Source organism: Phocoena sinus, chromosome 3, assembly GCF_008692025.1.
Source record: "Phocoena sinus isolate mPhoSin1 chromosome 3, mPhoSin1.pri, whole genome shotgun sequence".
In the NCBI taxonomy this organism is placed as follows: Eukaryota; Metazoa; Chordata; class Mammalia; order Artiodactyla; family Phocoenidae; genus Phocoena; species Phocoena sinus.
In genome coordinates this window covers 6,618,383-6,641,847 of record NC_045765.1, presented here as the reverse complement: position 1 = coordinate 6,641,847, position 23,465 = coordinate 6,618,383, and the positions used below count along the sequence as shown (strand labels likewise).

Sequence of the window (23,465 nt, the reverse complement as noted above, 5' to 3'; positions counted from 1 at the left end):
ATACAGCTTTTTCATTTTTCAGCTTTTGATTTTTTCTAATTACCTTCTTCTCTGAAAAAATTAGCATGTAGTTCTCTTGCTATTTTAAAACATAATTCCTCTCCCCCAATATAATTATATAATAAATTAGGATAAATCGAAAGTCAGTGTCTATTGTTTTATTACATAGATGCTTACCATTTTATGCCATATGAGTCTGATCCAGATTTTATTTTATTTTATTTTATTTTTGACCCAGATTTTATAAATACATTCTCTTTCTCACTTTTTTCTTTGGATTTTTTAAATGGTAAAATTCCTTGTTTCTTTGTTTTATTTCTATCGATTCATCACTGGTTCATCCTCTCCAGCATAAATTTAAATCTCTTTTCAGTAGATCCAAATGAATGAGACAATTTACCAGCTTCATTTCCTGCTGGGGGGCATCCCTCTTGGGCCTGTACGTACACACACACATACATACATATACACACTGTATCTGGAAGGACAGAGGAGAAAATGATGTTTATCTTTGGGAGAAAGGACCGGGAGACGGTATGGGAGTGAGAATATTTTACTGACTACCACTGTTTGAAGATGTCCTATATGTGTATCTATGACCTAGCCCCCTCCCCCACAAAAAACCATTTAAAAAAAATAGCGTTAGATCCCTATCTACTGGCTTGTGACAGCAAGTTAAAGAGAAAGGTGAATATATGATCCAATTTTTTAAAAAAATTTAAGAACATCAGTAAAAACAAGAAAAAAACATCCTGAACATGAGCATATCGTTTAATTGGGCTGTGTGAGGCTCCGCACTGAACATGGGGAAAGGCTTGAAGAAAAGTTGTTTGTTTAGCATCCGTCTACCTGTACAGCCTGGGGAATCCACGGAAAGCCCCGTCTTCATCCACGTCCCTGGAGCTGATTTTCTCCCACTCTCCTGCCCGCCTACCCAAGCCCCACCCCCCCCTTATCCCCGCCCCTGGGCCTAGTCTCTGCCCACCTTCAGGCTGAGACTCTAGCACCGCCCTCCAGATCCGGTACCCAGCCACAGCCCCGCCCTCAGTCCCGTCAAGAAAGGGGTGTCCGCCCACAACCCTGCCCTCTGGGTTTGGTTCCGCCCACAAGCTGGTACCAGCCCACAGCCCCGCCCCAAGAGTGGGTCTCAGTCGCTGGCGCTGACCCAGCCCACGGCCCAGCCTTGCACTCACTAAGCAAACGAAAACACCTCGTCGGAGGCTTGGGTGCGAGGCCGCCGCCCGGCCAGCCGCCTTAACCCAGAGCCCTGCAATGCCCCGCTATCCGCGGTGCTAGGCACCGGAAACTGAAGCCCCTGGCTACTGCTCGAGACCGGAAGCGGAAGCGCCGGATGGTGCTGAGGAAGGAGACGCGGGGTGGCTCGCTGCGCTGTGTGTAAAGTTTTCTCCGTGGGGGACTGGGTTCACGTGGTACGTTCGGCCTTAGTGCGAGGGTCAGGACTCTGTGAGCGGCGGGCAGTCCCGGGGCTCCTGTAGGAGTCTAGGGAGGGGCATGGGTCTGGGGCACCCCCGTCACAGGCTCCGGCGTTCCTCTCCCTTTCTCGCGAGCAGCGTTTCGACCCCTGGGGCGTCAGGCTCATTCCGCTGGTTGGCCCAAAGCCTCCGTTTCCTCCTAGCTCTGGGCGCCGCCGTCCCCTCTTCAGAGTTTCCCCTCTCCCCATCACCTTTCCTCGGTGTTACTTTGCTCCCTAGGGGACTTTTAGTCACGTGTGGAGGCATTGTTTTGGTTGTTACAAATGGGAGGGGCTGCTACTGGCATCTAGTGTGTGGAGGCCACGGGTGCTGCTGGACATCCTACAACGCACTGAACAGCACCCGTGACAAAGCATTATCAGTACTGCCGAGGTTTGGAAACCCTGCTCTAGGGTCTTACAGCCTTCAAAGCCCTGAATGAATTTAAAGGTTAGCTGAGTCACTTTTAGCGCCCTTGAGTGACAAGCCGTATTAAAAGCATCTGGAGTCACAAAAAAATCACTATCCAGCCAGAAGAGTTCAGCAAGGCGAATGAATGCACACCGCATGAAGCCGCCTTCTCCCACTTGGAGAGCAGGTGGCTGGATAGGAATCAGGAAAATCCAGTCATAGCCAACAATTACACGTTCAATCAGTACAGTAAATACAAAAAGGAAAAGTGAGTGGTGTGGCCTTTGCATCCAGCAGCTGTATTATGCCCTATAAAAGGCCTCAAAAGAAATCTTTGTACCCTTCTTTTTTTTCCTACAGACAAGTTATCTCTGGAGTTCAAGTTTAAGTTGAAACCAGCCTCAAGTTTCACCTGTCCTCACTGACCCGTGGATTTCTGCGTGACCAGGTGAGTACCGTGTGGAACTTGTAACAATAGTGCCAGCAGCCTCAGCTGGCAGAACTGCTACTAGGCCTTCCCTGTGCTCAGGCGTAAACACAAGGAGTCACTAAGAGTGAGTGTAAATAAGTAAATACAGTTATGTGCAAATAAATACACATTAAGCAAGCATGTAAGTAACTGTAAATAAGTAACAGAAATATAGATTTACTTGCATTCCATAATACTAAAAATTTTAGGATTTTATATATAAGTATAAATATATAAATTTTTTATGTGTATATCAAGATTATTCAACAACATTCCTCAGGCCCAGTTCAGTTTGACTTCTAAAACCCTATACATCTTCCACAAAGATTCAAAATATAGGGGTACATGGGGGAAAAATAATTTGAACTTCTTTATATTGGCAACAAATTTAAAATTGAATTGACCAGCAACCAGATGTATTTTCTGTTTGCAAGTGTTTTCTGTTTGGTTTTGTTTCTTGTTTTGTTTTTTGTTTGTTTTATTTTTTCTTCATGATATTTAAAATCACTTGGAGGAGTACTAAGCAACAACTTGCAGATTGAAGGGTAGGGCAATAGTTTCCAAAGATTGTACTCTACAACTTGGCTTCTATAAGAATTAACTTTGTTTCTCTAAACTTTTATGAAATAACAGTCTGGTAATTCATATTGCAGAGAACCATTTTGAGTAATTTTATACTGTTGGGTTTTATCAATTGTATGTGTGCGTACGCCTTTTTCATTCTGTCTTTCCTGTGACATTCTTAAGGGGAACGTTTGCTTGTCATGCAATAGATATTCTTCAGGTGCACAATTTATGGTGGCCAACCATGCTCTTTTATTCAGGACTGAGAGAGAGAGAGAGAGAGAGAGAGAGAGATCTTTTTGAATAGTATTTTTGTTTTCTTCTGATAAATACCCGGAAGTAGAATTGCTGGATCATATAGTAGGTCTTTTTAAAAATTTTGAGAAACCTCCATACTGTTTTCCTGAGTGTTTGCACTGGTTTATATTTCTCATAGTGCACAATGGTCCTCTTTTCACCACATCCTCACCAACACTTATTTCTTGTCTTTTTCATAGTAGTCATTCTAACAGGAGTGAGGTGATATCTCATTGCAGTTTTTTTTTTTTTTTTGCGGTACGCGGGCCTCTCACTGTTGTGGCCTCTCCCGTTGCGCAGCACAGGCTCCGGATGCGCAGGCTCAGCGGCCATGGCTCACGGACCCAGCCGCTCCGCGGCATGTGGGATCTTCCCGGACCGGGGCACGAACCCGTGTCCCCTGCATCGGCAGGCGGACTCTCAACCACTGCGCCACCAGGGAAGCCCCTCATTGCAGTTTTGATTTGCATTTCCCTGATGATTAATGATGTTGAGCATCTTTTCATGTACCTGTTGGTCATCTGTATGTCATCTGTGGAAAAATGTCTTTTGCCCATTTTTTAAATCTGATTGTTGTTTTGCTATTGAGTTATATGAGTTCTTTGTATATTTTGGTCATTAACCTCTTATCAGATATGTGATTTGCAATTGTTTTCTCCCATTCAGTAGGTTATCTTCTCATTTTGTTGATGGTTTCCTTTGCTGTGCAGAAGTTTTTTAGTTTTATGTATTCTCACTTGCTTATTTTTGCTTTTATTGCTTTTGATGTCAGATTCAAAAAATCATCACCAAGACCTATGTCAAGGAGCTTACCACTTATGTTTTCCTCTAGGAGTTTTATGGTTTCAGTTTTTATGTTCAAGTCTTTAATCCATTTTGAGTTAATTTTTGTTTATGGTGTGAGATAGTGGTCCAGGTTCACTCATTTGCATTTGGCTCCCCAGTTTTCCCAACAGCATTCTTTGAAGAGACTGCCCTTTTCTCATTGTATATTCTTGGCTCTTTTGTCATAAATTAATTGGCCATATATGAGTGGGTTTATTTCTGGGTTCTCTATTTTGTTCCATTGAGCTATGTGCTAATACCATACTGTTTTAATTACTGTAGCTTTGTTATATAGTATAAATCAGGGCATGTGATGCCTCTAGCTTTTTTCTTCCTCAGGATTGTTTTTGTGGTTCCATACAAAATTTCTCTATTTTTGTGAGAAATACCATTGGAATTTTGATAGGGATTACATACTGCTTTCGGTAGAATGGACATTTTAACAACATTCATTCTCAATCCATGAGCACAGAATATCTTTCCATTTATTTGTATCTTCTTCAGTTTCTTTCATTCATGTCTTGTAGTTTTCAATATATAGGTCTTTCACACCCTTGGTTAAATTCCTAGGTATTTTATTCTTTTTGATGCAATTGTGAATGGATTATTTTCTTAATATATTTTTCTGATAGATCATTATTAGTGCAAAGAAATAACAGATTTTTGTGTATTGATTTTGTACCCTCCAGCTTTACTGAATTCGTTTATTAGTTCTAACAGTTTTTTAATGAAACCTTTAGGGTTTTCCATATGTAAAATCATGCCATCTGCAAATAGTGAAAAAGTTTTACTTTTTTCTTTCCAATTTAGACGCCTTTCATTTCTTTTTCTTGCCTAATTGCTCTGGTGAAGACTTGCAATACTAAGTTGAATAAAAGTGGCAAGAGTGTGGGCATCCTTGTCTTGTTCCTGATCTTAGAGGAAAAGCTTTCAGCTTTTCAGCATTGTGTATGTTGTTAACTGTGGGCTTATCATATATGGCCTTTATTATGTTCAGGTGTGTTTCCTCTATACCTGCTTTGTGGAGAATTTTTATCATAAATGGATGTTGAATTTTTGTCAAATACTTTTTCTGCATCTATTGAGATGATCATATTTTTTCTTTATTTTTTGTTTATGTGGTGTATCACATTTGATTTGAACCATCCTTGTATCCCTGGAATAAATCCCACTTGGTCATGGTGTATGATTACACCATGGTGTATGATTTAATTTATTGTTGAATTTGGTTTGTTAATATTTTGTTGAGGGTTTTTGCATCTGTATTCATCAGGGATGTTGACCTGTAATTTTCTTTTTTTGTGGCATCCTTGTCTGGTTTTCAGTATCAGGGTAATACTTTCCTTGTAAACTGTGTTTGGAAGAACTACCCCCTCTTCTGTTTTTGGCAAGAGTTTGAGAAGGATTGGTATTAGTTCTTCTTGGAATGTTTGGTAAAATTTATCTGTGAAGCTGCTTGGTCCTGGACTTCTGTTTGTTGGGAGGTTTTTGAATACTGATTCAGTCTCCTTGCTAGTGATCAGTCTGTTTAGATTTTCTGTTTCATCAGAGAAATAGAAAATATGAACTGCCATGTTGGACAGAGCAGAAGTATAGAACATTTCCATCATACCTGAAAGTTCTGTTGAGCAACACTGGTATAGAGTGGCCCATCCTCTGACCCTCTCTCAACACTGACTCCAGGTGCAGGAGTCACTGAATCTGTAAACTGAACAAAGACCCCTCCTCCCCTAATAGGAGACTTCAGCTGCCAAAAGACCTGGAGAGGGTACTCAGGACCTGAGAGTGTCCTGGGCACCTTCCCAGCCTGCTTTCCTCTTGGGGCTTTGGGGGTGTCTGGATCCCACCCCTCCTGTCACTCCTCAGCTCATGACTATAACTATTCCTAAAGGCAAATTGGGTTTCTGGTGGGAAGAATGTAGACTTCTTCTACCTGAAGAGAGTAGAGAAGATCTTCAGCAATTATCTGGGTCTGCTATACTCACACTAAGACCTCAGGGAAGATTTGGTATGAGAAGCTGTTCAAGTTTCCTATGGCTGCTGTAACAAACTACCATAAACTTAGTGGTTTACAGTAACACACATTTATTTTCTTGCTCTGGAGGTCAGAAATCCTAAATGGGTTGGCAGGGCTGCATTCCTTTTCCATCTAGTAGAGACCACCTGTATTCCTTGGCTTGTGGCTCCTTCCTCCATCTTTAAAGCCAGTGAGAACATCTTTAAATCTCTCTCTCTTTTTCTCTGACCTCTGCTTCCATCCTCACATCTCCTCTAACCCTGACCTTCCTGCCTCCCTCTTATAAAGAAGAACCCTTGTGATTTCATTGGGTCAATATGTATATTCCAGAATAATTTTTTCCATCGCCAGATCCTAACCTTACTAACATCTGCAAAGTCCCTTTTGCCATGTAAGGTCACATATTCACAGATTCTGAGGAGTAGACCATGGACATCTTTGGGGCAGAAGCATTAATCTGTCTACCCCACAGGCCCAGGAGTCAAAGACTCTCTGCAACAATTTTTCACCTGGACACTCAACTGTAGTGTCCAGTGTTCCCCTCCCTGCACACACTTTATTGCTTTTATCTTTTGGATGCAGGAAGGACACAGATAGTGACCTTGAGAAGCTGGTTTTATGGAGTTACGTTGTATTCTGTAACTCCAGGGAGAGGAGGCATTCCCTTATAGAAAGGAAACATACCATTTCTGTTGCTTTGTACCTTGATTTTGTTGTTGTTGTTTTTGTTTTTCATTTAAATTTATTGGAGATAAAACTCTCCATCAATACCTAGAGATCGTATCTTTCTTTTTTTGGCTTCATGCTTCTTATGAGGATATTCCGTAGTTTACTGAACCAATTTCCTATATATAGCAATTTGTGTTGTTTCCAATCCTTTGATATTATAAATAATGCTACAGCGAGTAACCTTGCTCTTGTCTTTTAGTATTTGTGTATCTTTCAAATAGATTCCTTGTAGTGTGATTGACAGGGAAATGATCAATGTTTTTGCATTTTGCTTGAGGATAACAAATTTCCTTCCACAGGAGTTCTACCCCAACAGTGTATGAGAGTGCTTTTTTCTACAGCCTTGCCAATGAAAGATGTGGTCCCCTGTGTCTTTGTTGATCTGACAGATAAGAAATGGTATCAGTGTAGTTGCAATCTACATCTTCGTCCTGTGAATAAGATCAATGATGATTCTACTGATTGAATTGGTAGTGGTGGAAACCAAATTAAACTGTGTCTCAGAGTGGGTGGGACATGAGGAAATGAGACAGAGAGTAAAAAAAAAAAAAAATGATGAGGGAGATAGACTGGGTGGTAACTAGAAAGAAAACTATGCCCTTAGGATAAATGTGTCTCACTACCAAAAACACTTCATTGAGTTTAAATGGTGTGAGGGAGTCCAGTAGAGTGGGAGAGCTTGAAGGGAAGGGTAAAGGAGAGAGAATCGATGGTGTCCAGCTCCTAAAAAGGCAGATGGAGTGGAACACAGAACAGAACTGCAGAGCCCAGTGTTATAGAGAAGGCAGGTCCTGGTTTATAACGAGAGAGGGAGGAAACCATGGTGCAGAATATAGTTTTGGTGGCAAGATACGAAGGGTAGATTCCTTCTCATGGAGATGACTTTGAGAAGTAAGGTGCAGGACCATCTGCTGAAAGTGAGGGTGTATTTGTTATGTATTGCTGCATGACAGAGCATCCCTAACCTTAGTGACTAAAACAATAATCATTTGCCATCTCTCACAGTTTTTGTCGTTCGGAATTCAGGAGCAGCTTAGCGGGAAGGTTCTGGCTTGGGACTTTCATGAGGCTGCAGGAGGTTATCAGCTGGAACTGCATTCATCTGAAGGCTTGGCTGGTGCCGAAGGGTTCACTTCCAAGGAGGTTCCCTCACATTCTGGCACATCAGTGCTGACTGTTGGAGGGGACAGTTCCTTTCCAAGTAGGTCTCTCCACAGGGCTGCTTGAGTGTCTTTGAAATATGGCAGTTGCCTTCCCTTAGAGCAAGCAGTTCAGAAGACTAAGCAGAAGCTACAGTGCCTTGTAGGGATCTATCCTCAGAAGTCATCGCCACAAGTTTCTATTGGTCACACAGGTCAGCCCTGATTCAGTGTGGCTGTGAATACCAGGAAGCTTGGATCATTCAAGCTATTCGGGAAGCTGATAACCATAGAGGGAAAAGGTGAGGCTGTGTGAGATTTAAAGAGATAAGAGAAGGGTTCACGAGTAGGAAGTTACACTGACTTATATAGAATTGCCCTGCGGTGTTGAGGGCTCTTTTCACGTTGCTGACCATGCTTTTCTAGAGGTGGCAACATGACCACTCTTGTGCAGGTTGGTCTGCCCAGATGTTGCCATGAGCAGGCAGATGATTGGAACCATGCCTGGTTGGAGTTCTGCTGGGCCAGAGTGAAGGTAGGATGTAGGGGTGAGGAAATTTGTTGAAATGAAGGACGGTGAGACCCAATCTGGGAAAGTAAAAAATGAGGAGAGGAGGTGGCTCTAGCAGGAGGGTGAGAGAGTGTGTGGACTGAGCCCTTTGCGTGGGAGAAGAACACATGTAGTGAAAGAAAAACATGAATGATCAAGGTCGAAGTTTGGGAGATTGGCTTCAGAGAGAGAAATTTCTGAACTATTGTTGTAGGTGTAGAATCATGTCCGGTGATAACAAAGTCTAGGGTGGTGCCTGGGGAAGTGTGTGGCCAAGGTGGAATGAGGACAGACTCATAGTACTGTGAGGGCCACCCTCCTGGGCTCTGATGTCACTCGAGTGCGGTAGGATGGGAGGTTGAAAGAATATTGGGAGTCAGGGGCCAGAGTCTCCAGTGAATGAGGGATTGTAGCTGGGAATGTGTTTGTGACAACCACGTGGATGGGAAGAATGTGCCCTGAGACTCAGTGAAGCTGAGGTTTTAAGGTGGATGGAGAAGTAGCCACCATTGTGGGCAGAGGCAGATGCATTTTGAAGGAGGAAATGGTGGACAGGCTAAAGATTTGTCCTCAGTACCCTGGAGAGGGAAGTTGGTTGTGAAGACTTTGTGCTTTCCCGTTTATTCCAGAGCCCTGTCCTGAGTGCACTGTGGGGAAAAGAGGAGGAGCATCCTCGTTCTTCTGCTCCCTGTTGTTCAGGAAAACTTACTGTCTGAATCACAGGATGGCGACCATGGTTCTGTCCCCCTCTTGTGGTGAGTTTGGGGGTCAGCCCTCAGAGCCCAGGTGTTAAAGGCCCCTGCACCACAGAGCAGGTAGAGGGAAGGGACTGAGAAGTTGAGGTGGGTGTGTTACCCCATGAACCTGGAGGTCATTGGTGCCTGACTGTGGTTCTTGGGATTTGCGACTTAGCTGATTTGAGTGTCTCTGGAGATGTCACCTGTGTGGCGAATGTGTGGGAGCTTTTGATTTATACTTCTAATTTTTTCTATAAACTTAAAAAAGAAAATAACAGTGGTGTCCTTTGGGACTTCAGTTTCTTCATCTGCAAAATGGAAATAGTAGTCTTTTCCTCCAGCGTGGAAGGGCGCTTGGCCCTATTTTCTGGCCCTGGGTGAGACAGTGCTCTGTTCCGTTTTCCTGTGGAAGCTGGGTGTGGGTGTTTGGGTGTCGGTATGTGCTGTGTGTGGGAATAGTCATTTGTGTCTGTTGGGGATACAGTCAATCACAAGTAGGTGGGGGAGCCTCCAGATTTGTGAGTGTGAGAACAGGGGGCAATCCTGGATTCTTGGGACATTTCTTCTTCTCCAGCTCAGTCTTCCCCGTACCCAGCCTCTCACCAGAAAGGATGCACAGAGGAGGAAGGGTTGGCTAATGGCTTCCTGACAGACTGGTTACAGGTGAGTCAGATATTCCTGTTTCCAAATCATTATTCCTTTGACCAGAAGTTGGACTTGTTATCCTTCAGTGACCTGCAGCATCAGAGCCAAATCAGGTCTTCAGGCATCTGATGGAGGGTTTGGGGCAACCCAAACAGTGTTAGCATATGTCAGCATTTACTGCAATGTAGAGCTTCCTCCAGGGTCACTGTCTACACCATGTTCTGCTGAGAGGTTTTTTTTTGTTTTTTGTTGTTGTTTTTTTAATTTTATTGAAGTATAGTTGATTTTCAATGTCATGTTAATTTCTTCTGTGTAGCAAAGTGACAGAATGTGTGTGTGTGTGTGTGTGTGTGTATTCTTTTTCACATTCTTTTCCATTATGGTTTATCACATGATATTGAATATAGTTCCCTGTACTATACAGTAGGACCTTGCTGTTTATCCATCCTATATGTAATAGTTTACCTCTGCTAATCCCAAACTCCCAATCCTTCCCTCCCTACTCTCCTCCCCCTTTGCTGAGAGTTTTAAGGGGAAGCTAAGGAAAGACATGACTGTGTCCTAAACTCAGGCAATTGGTGATGGCCATTAGGGCATCATTCATCCATTTACCAAGTACTTCTCTGATTTCTGCAATGTCCTAGGCCTATGCTCATCCTTTGAGATTGAGGGGAATTCGATTGCAGGATGTCACAGTCTCACTGGGAAAGAAAATCACCTGTGTGTTAGAGGTACATTTAACATTGGGGGTGGGCATGAATAGACAGGAGAAGAGAGTTCAGGGCTGACCCTAGGAGCATTTGAGAGCAGAGATCAGAACCCTGCCCATACAGCTTCTGCTTTGGATTCCCTGTTCCTACTCCTCTCTCATCCTTGGCTCTTTTCCTGTCCACATTGGTGGGGTTGGTCCTTGGCTAAGCCATGATGTTTGTGGTGGTTTAGGACTTGGTGACTTTTGAGGATGTGGCTGTGGAGTTCACCCAGGAAGAGTGGGCACTGCTGGACCCTTCTCAGCGAACACTGTACAGAGATGTGATGCTGGAGAACTGCAGGAACCTGGCTTCACTTGGTAAGCCTGACATCATTCCTGCATTTATTTAATGACTCAGGTAACAAGACTTTTTTAAAATTGAGGTATCATTCACATAACATAAAATTCACCATTTTAATCATTTTAAAGTATGCAGTTCAGTGGCTTTTTTTTCATCTTTATTGAGGTATAATTGCTTTACAATGGTGTGTTAGTTTCTGCTGTATAGCAAAGTGAATCAGTTGTACAGTGGCTTTTGATAAATTCACAGTGTTGTGCATCACCCCTAAAACCTGTACCCATTAAGTGGCCAGTACCTGTTACCTTCCCCATTCCCCACTACTGGCAGCCACTAATTTGCTTTCTAGCTCTGTGGATTTGCCTATTCAGAGCAGTTCATATCAATGGAATCATAAAATGTGTGATCCTTATGTCTCATTTCTTTCAAGCAACTTAATGTTTAAAGGTTTAGCTATGTTGTAGCATGTATAGTTTCTTTATTCCTTTTTATGACTGAATAACATGCTCTTTTATGGGTATACCACATTTTGTTTATCCGTTCATTTGGTTGATAAACATTTGGGTGGTTTCCACTGACTGCCTATTGTAAATAATGCTGCTTTGAATATTTGTGTACAAGTCTTTGTTCAAACACCTATTTTCAATTCTCTCCACTACGTATCTAGGAGTGGAATTCTGGGTTATAGATTACTATGTTTAGCTTCTTGAGGAACTGCCAACCTGTTTTTTACAGCAGCTGCACCGATATATGAGCGTTCCAGTTTCTCCATATCTTCCCCAACATTTGCTTTTTTGAATATAGCCATCCTCCTGGGTATGAAGTGGTATCTCACTGTTGTTTTGATTTGCATTTCCCTAATTACTAATGACACTGAACATTTTTTTCATGTAATTGTTGGCTGTTTGTATATCGTTTTTGGAGAAATGTCTATTCAAGTTCTTTGCCAATTTGTTAATTGGGTTATCTTTTTTGTTTTGGGGTTTTAGAGGTTTATTATATTCTGAATACTAGATCCTATTTGCAAATGATTTCTTCCATTGTATGGTATCTTTTCATTTTCTTGATAGTATCCTTTGATACACAAGTTTTAATTTTGACGAAGTCCAATTTATGTACTTTTTCCTTTTATTTCTTATGCATTTGGTATCATACCTAGTTATTGCCACCAAGGTCCTGAAAATTTAGCTCTATGTTTTCCTCCAAAAATTTTATAGTTTTACCTTTTCAATGAAATCTTTTATCTATTTTGAGTTAATTTTTATATGGCTTAGGAGAAATTGTCAGCTTCATTCTTTTGCATGTATTAATCCAGTTGTCCCAGCATCTTTGTAGCAAAGACTATTCTTGCCCCCATTGAATTGTTTTGGCACAATTGTCAAAAATTATTTGACCATAAAATGCGAGTTTATGTACTCTCAATTATTTTCCATTAATCTGTGTTTAGCATTGTGCCAGTACCACATTACCATTGCTTTGATGTCAATAAGTGTGATTCCTCCTATTTGGTTCTTTCTCAGGACTGCTTTGTTTATTCAGGATGCCTTGCAATTCCATATGAATTTTAGGATCACGTTTCCATTTATGTAAAAAAAGCTGTTAGAAATTTGATAGCGATTTCATTGAATCTGTAGATGATTTTGGTTATTATTGTCATAACAATATTAAATTTTTCAATACATATCCTCTGTTGCTTATTTTTAATTTGCTTCTGTTGTGGTCAGAGTAGATACTTTGTATGATTTTATTGTTTTTAAATTTATTTAGACTTGTTTTGTGGACTAACATGTGCTCTATTCTGGAGCATGTTTTCCATGCACTTGAGATGAACGTGTGTTCTGTTGTTGGGTGAAGTGTTTTATGTCTGTTAGGTTTAGTAAGTTTATAGGATTGTTTAAGTCCTCTGTTTCCTTGTTGGTCTTTTAACTAGTTGTTCTACCCATTATTAAAAGTGGGCATTGAAGTCTGCAACTATTATCGTAGAACTCTATTTCTCCCTTCAATTCTGTCAGTTTTGAATTTGTATATTTTAAGCCTTTGTTGTTAGGTACGTATATGTAATTATTATATCTTCTTGATTAATTGATCTTTTAATCATCATATATTTTGTTGTGTCTTGTAAGAATTTTTGTCTTAAAGTCTGTTTTGCCTGATATTAGTATAGTCACATTCTCTCTTTTTTAGCTGTGGTTTATATGGAATACCTTTTTCCACTTGTTGACTTTCAACCTGTTAGTGTCTTTAGATAGAAAGTGAGTCTCTTATAGATAGCGTATAATTGATTATTTTCTATCCATTCTGCCAAAATCTGCCTTTTAATTGGACAGATTATTCTGTTTACATTTAATGGAATTACTTATAAAGAAGGACTTAGTTGTGTCATTTTGCTGTTTGTTTCCTACATGCTTTATATCATTTTTATTCCTCAGTTCCTCCATTATTGTTTACTTTTGTGTTAGGTATTTTCTAGTGGACCATTTTGATTCCCTTCTCATTTCTGTTTATATTTTTTAGTTATTTTCTTAGTGGTTGCCTGAGGGATTGCAATTATCATTTTAATTTTAAGCAATCTATTTTGATTTCATATCAACTTATTTCAACAGTATACAAAAAATTAGCTCCTGTATAGCTGTGCCCCCTCCTTATGCTGTTTTTTGTTTGTTTGTTTTTTACAAATTATAACTTTATACATTGTTTCATTAACATGGATTTATAATTTTTAGTTCAGACATTTCTCTTTTAAATCATATTAGAAAAAAAGAGGAGTCATAGCCAAACATACATGAGTTACAAACCAAAAATAAACAATTGTTTTTGACTTTTATATTTACCTATTTATTTTCCTTTATTGGTGTTCTTTATATCTTTGTGTGGATTTGAGTCAGTATTCATTGCCCATTCATTTCAGCTTGGAAGTCTCCTATTAGCATTTCTTGTAGGATAGATGTGTTAGTGACAAACACTCAGATTTTGTTTATAGAAATGTCTTCATTTCTTTATTTTCGAAGGACAGAATTTTTGGTTCACTGTTTTTTGTTTTTTGTTTTTAAGCAGCTTGAGTATATTATCCCAATGCCTGTTGCCTCTGTGGTTTCTGATTCAAAATTATCTGTTACTCTCACTGATGATCCTGTGCACATGATGAATCTCCTCTCTCTTGCTGCTTTCAGGATACTCTGTCTTTGTCTTTCCAGAGTTTGATTATGTGTTTCAGGATGGATTCTGACTCTTTGAATTTATCCTGTTTTGGGTTTGTTAAGCTTCTTGGTTGTGTACATTTATGCCTTTCATCAAATTTGGGGAAGTTTTCAGCCATCATTTCTTTAAATATTCTTTCTGCCCGTTCTTCATTTAAGGGACTCCTATTATGTGTATGTTGGTATGTTTAGTGGTATCCCGTGGGTCTTTTAGGTGCTGGTCATATTTTGTTTATTCTTTTTTTCTTTCTGTTTTTCAAACTGAGTAATATAAGTTGTCCTATCTTCATGGCTACTGATTCTTTCTTCTTGCTCAAATCTGTTGTTGAACCACTCTTCTGAATTTTTCATTATAGTTATTGTACTTTTCAATTCCATAATTTCTGTTTGGTTTCTTTTTATAATTTCTGTCTCTTTAAGATGTTTTCTGTTTGGTCAGAATTTGTCCTTATGGTTTCCTTTAGATCCTTAAGCATATTTAAAACAGTTGATTTAAATTATTGGTCTAGCAAGTCCAATGTTTAGACTTCCTGAAGGATAGTTTCTACTAAATTTGGGCGGTTTTTTCCCTGTAATGGGCCATACTTTTGCGTATTGGCCTGCCTTATAATTTTTTGTTGTTGAAAACTAGACATTTGGAATATTACAACATAGTAATTCTGGAATCACATTTTCCCCCATCCCTAGAGTTTGTTGTTGTTGCTGTGGTATGTATGTTTAGTGATATTTCTGAACTCATTTTTGTAATGTCAGTATTTGCTGTATGTGGCCACTGAAGACTCTGTTCTGTTATCTTAATGGTTAGCTAGTGATTTATCAGATTTCCTTGAACACTTGGAACAAAAAATAAAAAACTCCTAGTCTCTCTATACAGGGGCATACCTTCAAAATCAAGCAGTTTATAACTCCGCCTTAGTTTTCACTTCCTGTTTGTGCAGAGCCTGAAGGTCTGCCAAAGGTGAGGACTTAGTGCCCTCTCATGTCTTTTCTGAGCATGTGCCCAAGCCTGGGTATGCACATGGCTTTCTAGATGCAAAGGAATATGAGGGAGCTTTTCAGAAAGCTTTTCAAAAATTCCCCAAAGCATTTTATTCTATACTTTTCCTCCAGGCTTCTTGGTTTGCCTTTTGCTTTCCTTTGCTGTTTCCACTTGCCTCAGGCAGTAGTGGCTAATATATTGCCTTTTAATGTCTTCAGCACATGCCCACTGGGTAACCAGCTCAGCCTTCGGAGAGTTTGGGGTTAGATAAGTAAAGGCAAGCCCTTTGAGCCAGTCCTTCAGGGAGCCACCAGAAAGGTCAAAACAAACAACCATAGCTTGTTGAGAATAAGGTCCATCCTACTCCCTCTAGTACTAGGAGTTGTCTTCAATGTCACAGCCAAAGCAAGGAGTAGAGGATGAGGCAAGGGTCAGTTAAAATGTCAGCTGTTTTTTGTCTTTGATTAAGCATTTTCCTGGTTGCTGTAGACTTTTGATAAGTTTTCAGAGTTGTGATAAAGTTGTTCTGACAGTTTTTGCCAGTTTATTCACTGTTTTCATAGAGAGGGGGACTTCTGAAGTTCCATATTCCATGATTTTCATTGTCATCATTTCTCACAAGACGTCAAGCATGTGTCTGTTTCTCGGTCCGTTACTGGGGTGTAGGAATACAGTGATGGAGACAGACATGGTCCCCATGCTCATAGAGCTTTCTGTTTAATTCCTTCCCTATGAACTGAATATTTCCTTACCCTGACTTTATATTCTCCATATGTAAAAGCTTTATAGCTTTTGAAGTGTGTATTTAAACTTGGGCATGATTCCCATACACACACCACCACCACCAAATGGAAGATATTAACTACTTGATGACCATGAGCACATAGCCCCAGGCCTCCTGGAGCCTAAGGACTGATAAAGTTAACCCTTGTGACACCACCCTGTTCCCTCATCATCAGCCAATCAGAATTGTACACGATCTGATCATGTACCTTGCAACTCCCCTGCCCCCCCCCCCCCCACCGCCACCTGACTTTTAAAAATGATTTGCCAAAACCCTTCGGGGAGCTCGAGGCTTTTTAGGGCATGAGCCACCTCGTCTCCTTGCATGGCCTTGCAATAAACCTTTCTCTGCTCCAAAATAAATAAATTTTCAAAAAAACTTGGGCATGGACTTTGGGCCTATGTGTGCCCTGTCACCTGGATATTGAATGAGTTGCTTGTATTTTTGTTTCCTGAGAGTTACTATATTCATTAGAATTTAGATGTAATTATTTCATTGCTCCCAAAGCCACACTTGCCCGTCTTCAGAATTCTTGGCTTCAGTTTCATGCAGTTGCTTGTCACTTGCACAGCCCCCCTATAACACGGCTTTTTTCCGCAAATAGGGTATCATGTTGATAAACCCAGTCTGATCTCCCAGTTGGAGCAAGAAGACAAGGTGATGACAGAGGAAAGAGGAATTCTTCCAGGCACCTGTCCAGGTGAGCACTAGGAAGATATGAGAAATAGTCTTTTTGAGGAATAGCTCTAGCCAGTGATTCAGGGCATGGGAGTATTACATTTGGAAATGGCAATCAGGGAACTTTATAAAATGTCCTTTTTTTCTGACAGAGATGGCCATGAACATTTGTTATGAGCTTCCTCATGCACCTTCTTTCTTTCCTCTTTAACTTTCTGTTCAACATCTCATACTTTACTTTGGACTCGGGGAAAAAATAAAGACGTCTCTTTTCCTTTTTAAATTTAAGTCTCATATGAGCTCTTTGTCCAACTCCTTCCTACTTTACCTTCCTGATAATTCCTCCCTTTGTAAATCTCTGATCAGTCCTAATCCTTTTAGAATCCTTTTTTTCACTGTTGCGGCCTCTCCCGTTGCAAAGCACAGGCTCCGGATGCACAGGCTAAGCGGCCATGGCTCACGGGCCCAGCCGCTCCATGGCATGTGGGATCTTCCCAGACCGGGGCACGAACCCATGACCCTTGCATTGGCAGGCGGACTCTCAACCACTGCGCCACCACGGAAGCCCCTAGAATCCTTTTTTAATACCTGTAATTTGAATACTCATATCCCTTTCATTGCAAACTTGCTCAAAAACCCTAATCCCTCAGTCTGTCTATACTCGTGTGTACTTTTGTGTTTCTTTTCTCCGTCAGCTTAAATTTCTTTTCAATTTGTTTCAGATTTGGAGACGGTACTTAAAGCAAAATGGTTAACTCCTAAGAAGCATGTTTTTAGAAAAGAACATTCTAATGGTGTAAAAGTGGTAAGACTAACATGGTTGATTGCTGTTTTTTCACAGTAGGAGAATTCCATAAGTTAGAAAAGCCACAGAATAAACAGGAGAGTCATTAAAGGGAAATGTTATTTACATATGAGATAATGGTGTCTCAGAAGAGATACTGTAAATCAGTTGTGAATTTGGAGAAAACTATAAATTAACTCCAGACTTGTTTCTTTAGTGAGAGTTTCCACAAGTAAATATTTCCTTAAATGTGATTAAAATATTGACTGTCGAAATATAAAGTGGTCTTAAGTTTATCAGAAAATGCTCTGTGAATATGATAAGGACTTGTGGCAATGTGTCTGTCTCTCTTTTTTTAACTTCTAAGAGCTCAAACTGGGCAGAAGCCCAGTTTGATAGGCATTTAAAATAGGTAACCAAAACATCAATTATAATAATGTAACAGAATTCCTGGGAGAGAGAATTTGTATAACAGCATTGAATATTAAAAAATAGTATAAATTATAGTTTTCATTCATCTCTTAACAGGAGAGAAGTCATCTGGGAGTGAAACTCAATGAATGTAATCAGTGTTTTAAAGTCTTCAGCACAAAATCTAACCTTACTCAGCACAAAAGAATTCATACTGGAGAAAAACCCTATGACTGTAATCAGTGTGGCAAATCCTTCAGCAGTAGATCCTACCTCACTATTCATAAGAGAATACATAATGGGGAGAAGCCCTATGGATGCAATGACTGTGGGAAAGCCTTCAATGATCCTTCCTCCCTCAGACTGCATGTGAGAATCCACACTGGAGAAAAACCCTACGAATGTAACCAGTGTTTTCATGTCTTCCGCACTAGTTGTAACCTCAAAAGCCACAAGAGAATTCATACGAGGGAGAATCACCATGAATGTAATCAGTGTGGCAAGGCCTTCAGCACAAGGTCCTCCCTCACTGGGCACAACAGTATTCATACAGGAGAGAAACCTTATGAGTGCAGTGATTGTGGGAAAACCTTTAGGAAGAGCTCATATCTCACACAGCATATGAGAACTCATACTGGAGAAAAACCCTATGAGTGTAATCAGTGTGGAAAATCCTTTAGCAGTAGCTTTTCTCTTACTGTGCACAAGAGAATTCATACCGGTGAGAAACCCTATGAATGCAGTAACTGTGGGAAAGCCTTTAATAATCTCTCAGCTGTTAAGAAACATGTAAGAACTCACACTGGAGAAAAACCCTATGAATGTAATCATTGTGGGAAATCTTTCACCACTAACTCTTACCTTTCTGTGCACAAGAGAATCCATAATAGGTGGATATGACTACAATAACTGGGAAAGCATTCACTGATTTCTTATCTCTCAGACAACTTGTGATAACTCACGCTTAGATGTATGAGTTATCTGTTGCTGCATAACAAATTTCCCTTCAAAACATCATAGTTTTAAACAGCAAACATTTATTATCTATAGGTCAGGAATTCAGAGCCAGCTTAGCTATGTAGTTCTAGCTCAGGAACTCTCATGAGGTTGTAGTCAAGATGTCAGCAGGAGCTACTGTCATCTACTTTACTGCTGGCTGAGGAGTCCACTTCGAGAATAGCTCAGTCACATGCCTGGCAAGTTAGTGCTGGTTGTTGGCAGGGAACCTTCATTTTCTCACCATGTAGGACTCTCCACAGGGCTATGTGTCTTTATGACGTAAAAGCAGGTTCCTCCCAAAGCATTTGATTTAAAGAAGAGCTAATGCAGAAACCACAGTGTCTTCTATGACCTAGTCTCAGAAGGACATATCATCACTTCTTCCGTATTTTAACGGTCACACAGACCAATCCTGATACAGTGTGGGAAGAGACCATACTCAGTATGAATACCAGGAAACAGATTGTTGGGAACCATCTGAGCAGTTTTCCATGAAATCACTGATGTAAGGCCTTCAGGAGACCCTCATTCTTTCAGTCTGTTCAGTATGAAATAATATTTAATAACTCATGTTAATTCACCCGTGAAAGAAACCTCATGAGTCCAGTCTTTGTGATAAGCTTTCAGCTCAAATTCACCCTAATGTGCACAAAAGATTAAGTATTGTGGATAAATCTGAGGAATACAGTGGTGATATCTAGGGAGTCATGTGACAATTCACACTAAGGGGAAAGTCCTATGAATATCGTCAGAATGTAGAAGTCTTCAGGGACACTCATCCCTTAGAACACACATGAGGAATCACTACAGAGGAACACTCACGCATATAAGGAATGTGGAAAACCCTATAGCACAAGAGTTTACGTTACTGAACAGAAGATGAAGAGATTCCGAGTGCAAGTACTATGGGAAAGCCTTCAGTGTTCTCTCAACTTTTAAGAGATATGATGATTTATTCTGGAGAGAATGTCCCATTGAATGGCATCAGTATTGGAAAGCCTTCCATTTTCCCACATTCCTTAAACTGAAAAGTTGTTGCAGAGAAATTTGTGAGTATAAAGAATGAGGGAATGCCTTTAATGATACCTCTTATGTTAGGAAAGCTATGAAATTCCTGGATGCAAAACCTGTGGATTAATTTTGGGAAATCTTTCGGTGAGTCCTGTCTGTTGACTTCTGAGAAGTCACGCAGGTGGGGAACCCTAGAAGATAGTCAACGTGAGATTGCCTCAGCTCTTCTCTGAGTGGCCACAGAATACTTTAAACTGGGAATGAAAAGTGTAAATATTATGAGCATGGGATTACCTTTATCAGTGTCTCATCCTTAGGGTGGGGCAACTAGCTCTTTAATTTTCAGTCTTTGCTTAAGTATAAACATTTATATCTATAGCTATACCCTAAGATAAACCTTAAATTATGTTCCATAGTTTTATATGTAATATGTTTATCATCATTTACTCTAAAAATATTAACACATTGCATATTCATAAAGGTATTTCTGATTATCTCCTGAGTGATTTAGTTTATCCTAGTAGAAATTAGACTATATTTGCTACATACCTTTTTCTAATTTAATGACATTTTTATCAAGTAAGTGGACTTTATGATATTCAGATATAGTATGTACATTCAGGTTGGTTTTTATTTTTCTTTCAAGCTTATTTAGTGATAGATGTGAATTAAAGTCTTCCACCGTTGTTACGGATTGACAAATTCTTCTTGGTAATTGTCATTTTTTCTTTATGTATTTTGATGTAAATACGTACATAAATGGTTAGGTATTGTTTTGTGAATTGTTCTTTTTTATGTAGGGGCTGTATTTTTTCATAGCAACGTATTTCAACACAATAATAAATGGTTTGGGGCTTTCCTGGTGGCGCAGTGGTTAAGAGTCCACCTGCCAATGCAGGGGACACAGGTTCGTGCCCCGGTCCGGGAGGATCCCACATGCCGTGGAGTGGCTGGGCCCATGAGCCATGACCACTGAGCCTGCACGTCCGGAGCCTGTGCTCCGCAACGGGAGAGGCCACAACAGTGAGAGGCCTGCATACCGCAAAAAATAATAATAAATATAATAATAAATGGTTGAACATTTATATAGCTCTTTGCAAAGACCACGCACTCTTCTAAATGCCTTATGGATATTAACTTAGTACTCAGTATAAGCTTAAGAAAGGTGGACTGTTAATATCCCATTTTGCAGATGAGAAAACTGTATTGGTACACTTAAATTACTTGCCTAAGTTCACTGGCTAGTAAATGGTAGAGCCCATATTTGAATCCAGACAGTCTGTGCTCTTAAACAATAGCCTATTTATTGAGTGTATTCTATATGCCAAGCACTGTTTGAGACACTGGTGTCTATAGCAATGAATGAAACTCAAGTTTTGCCATTAAAATACATCCTAATGGTTTTCCCTACAGAAAAATCAAGAAAGTATGTTGTTATAAGTGTGATGTAGAAAACTAAAGCAGTGTAAGATAGTTAAAGGGGATTGGGATCCTGCTATTTTATGTAGAATCGGAAGGAAAAGTCTCTTAGTTAAGGTGCACTCGCATAGAGACCTTAATGAGTTGGAACAGTGAGTCACATGAATTCGTGTGGCCAAGAGCCGTCTTGGCGTATGCCGAGGCCCACACCACGGAGGCCAGTGTGAACAAGCTGGAGATGGTGAGGGGGTGGGAGAAGATGGACTGGCAGAAAAAACTTGGTGGATCCTGCTCTTGTTGGGGTTTATGGGTTATTGTTAGGACTTTCCCTTATACTTTCAATGAGTTGGCCTCTTAGAGCCCCAACAGGAAACAGCTGAGACGTTCAGACTAGGGCAGATCAAGTAGAGTTTTCATAAAAGGGCTACTTACAGAGTAGTGTAGGAAGGATGTATCAATAGAAAGACCACAAAAGGCGGTTGGTATCCAGTAGCTGGTAAAGGCAGTGCTCTAACACCTGTAAGCCTGAAGGGGCAAGTGGAGGGAATGATTATTGAAATCCAGAGATAAGAGAGGAGAGAATCATATTCCAGGAGCTGAGAGGATGACAGGGGTGGTGTCCAGACCCAGGTTCTGCAAGAAATAGCCAGTGCCAGACTTCAGTCTATTTCATCCTCCTGTTTCATGCCCAGGCTCCCCATTGACTAAACCCAACCAGAAGCCATAAGGCAAGAAAGCCCGTTGATACAGTTCATACTGACTAACCTTCTAAGGTGCAGCAAGGTAGAGTAAGTGGGTTCTCTGCGGGGGAAGAAAACCAGAACTGCTGTCCCCTTTTGCTGCTTAGAATCTACTCTTAACAGTCAACTGTGTGGAAGCTTCATGTCCCTACCCAGGAATTCCATCAACTACTCTAGCATCCTGGGTGCTGTCAAAGTGCTGATATACTCACATCTGTGGTCTAAACTAGTCTCCTCCACAAGTGTTCTTCAAGATGGTTATGGGGTTCTTGGGAGGAAAGTGCAAAAAATAACCTAAACGTCCTGGTTCCCAGAAGGCGAACACTCCCACTGGGTGGCAAAGTAAGCCCCATTGAACTTTATGGCTGTTATGAGGCCAGCACACAAGGAAAGACGTCACCATGGCTTTTGGCATGGGTACTTAGTCCTGTCACCCAGAAGATGTGGGTTTTCTATTACACAGTGAGGGCAAAGAAGAAAACATTCGGAATTCAGGTAATCCAATGAGATGTCTCTTGATATCCTTTTCCCAATTTTTTTGATGAACAAGTGTAGCAGCTCTATCCTGAGAAAGGTACGGTGACCAGGTGTTCAGACTCCTCGATGATCTGGATCATCCTGCCAGGTAAGCCACCTAGACCAGCGGAGATGCTAGTCAAGGCTGAAAGGAACGTAGGGTAGGGTAGGGTAGTAGAGGAACGTGATGATAAGTGTCAGTTGCAGCTGACGCTTAGAAGAGCTGAGAATCGCTGCTGTGGACAGTTGTCTGTAGTTCATCCCATTTATCTTTCTCTTGGAAATTTCTCCAGGCAACAAGAGCAACCAGAATCCTATGTGCATTCACTGTAAGAAGCAAGTACATCTGAGTGGCATAATTGGAGGGCCATAATGGAGACCAGTATATTTCCCAGTTTCTTCTTTTAGGACTAAGTCACTTCCCCAGCTGCTGGAAGTGTTGGCTGCTAATGGCTCATGCTGACAGCCTCTCTGGGAATTCCCTTGGGCCAAAGAAAAGTGCCACACCTGATTATGGCAACTGTCCAGGGGCCAGTCCACTTCCAATGACTGGTTCATTTGGGGGGTACAGAGGTACAATTACTTTGCCTCAATTTGAGACACCCCTGAAGGGTCAGCCCCAGCTCGGGAACTCCCCATGGGATCAAGGGTAGTCTTCATTTTTAAGCTATCACAGTTCAGTCTCTTATTCTACTCAATCCTGGTTCTCTACTTTAGAGATAGTTACCTTAGGCAAGTGACAAACTTTTCATGCCAAAGTTTTTTCATCTGTAAAATGGAAACAAGAGTGCCTACTCTTTTAGACATATACTAAGGATTCAATCAATACATGTAAAACACTTAAGAGACTTCCTGGTATATAAGAAACATTGTATATTTATTTCATCTTTTATTATGAATTAATTAAAATTCACTGGGATTATACTGAGCAAAATAAGCCACACTCAAAAGAGTAAATATTGTACAGTTATATTTGTATGAATTTCAAGGACAAGCAAAAAATCTGTGATAGGAAAATAGAAGAGTGGTTGCATTTAAGCTCA

The 23,465-nt window shown here is 40.6% G+C and overlaps 1 protein-coding gene across 6 annotated transcripts; it reads left to right on the top strand.

Moving 5' to 3' along the window:
- Positions 1–1,193: 1,193 nt before the first annotated feature.
- On the top strand, positions 1,194–20,449 carry ZNF558 (zinc finger protein 558). 6 transcript variants are annotated; one of them, XM_032628888.1, is made up of 11 exons: positions 1,194–1,430; positions 2,244–2,331; positions 7,790–7,985; positions 8,378–8,458; positions 9,103–9,228; positions 9,785–9,873; positions 10,500–10,586; positions 10,798–10,924; positions 16,469–16,564; positions 17,265–17,347; positions 17,855–20,449. In XM_032628888.1, the coding sequence occupies exons 5-11, from the start codon at positions 9,198–9,200 to the stop codon at positions 18,635–18,637; spliced, it is 1,296 nt and encodes a 431-aa protein (XP_032484779.1). In that variant the 5' UTR covers positions 1,194–1,430; positions 2,244–2,331; positions 7,790–7,985; positions 8,378–8,458; positions 9,103–9,197; the 3' UTR covers positions 18,638–20,449. The 6 variants fall into 6 exon arrangements, with proteins under 6 accessions (XP_032484779.1, XP_032484778.1, XP_032484776.1 ...); XM_032628887.1 differs by lacking the exon at positions 8,378–8,458; XM_032628885.1 differs by lacking the exons at positions 7,790–7,985; positions 8,378–8,458.
- Positions 20,450–23,465: the final 3,016 nt, after the last annotated feature.

What these genes read in the sequence shown, in the direction of transcription:
- ZNF558 (XM_032628885.1), top strand. Translation starts at nt 9,198, where the DNA reads ATGGCGACCATGGTTCTGTCCCCCTCTTGTG. An exon ending in CAGGAACCTGGCTTCACTTG is followed by an intron (nt 10,925 to 16,468) that starts GTAAGCCTGACA and finishes TTCCGCAAATAG; the next exon opens with GGTATCATGTTGATAAACCC. An exon ending in ATTCTAATGGTGTAAAAGTG is followed by an intron (nt 17,348 to 17,854) that starts GTAAGACTAACA and finishes ATCTCTTAACAG; the next exon opens with GAGAGAAGTCATCTGGGAGT.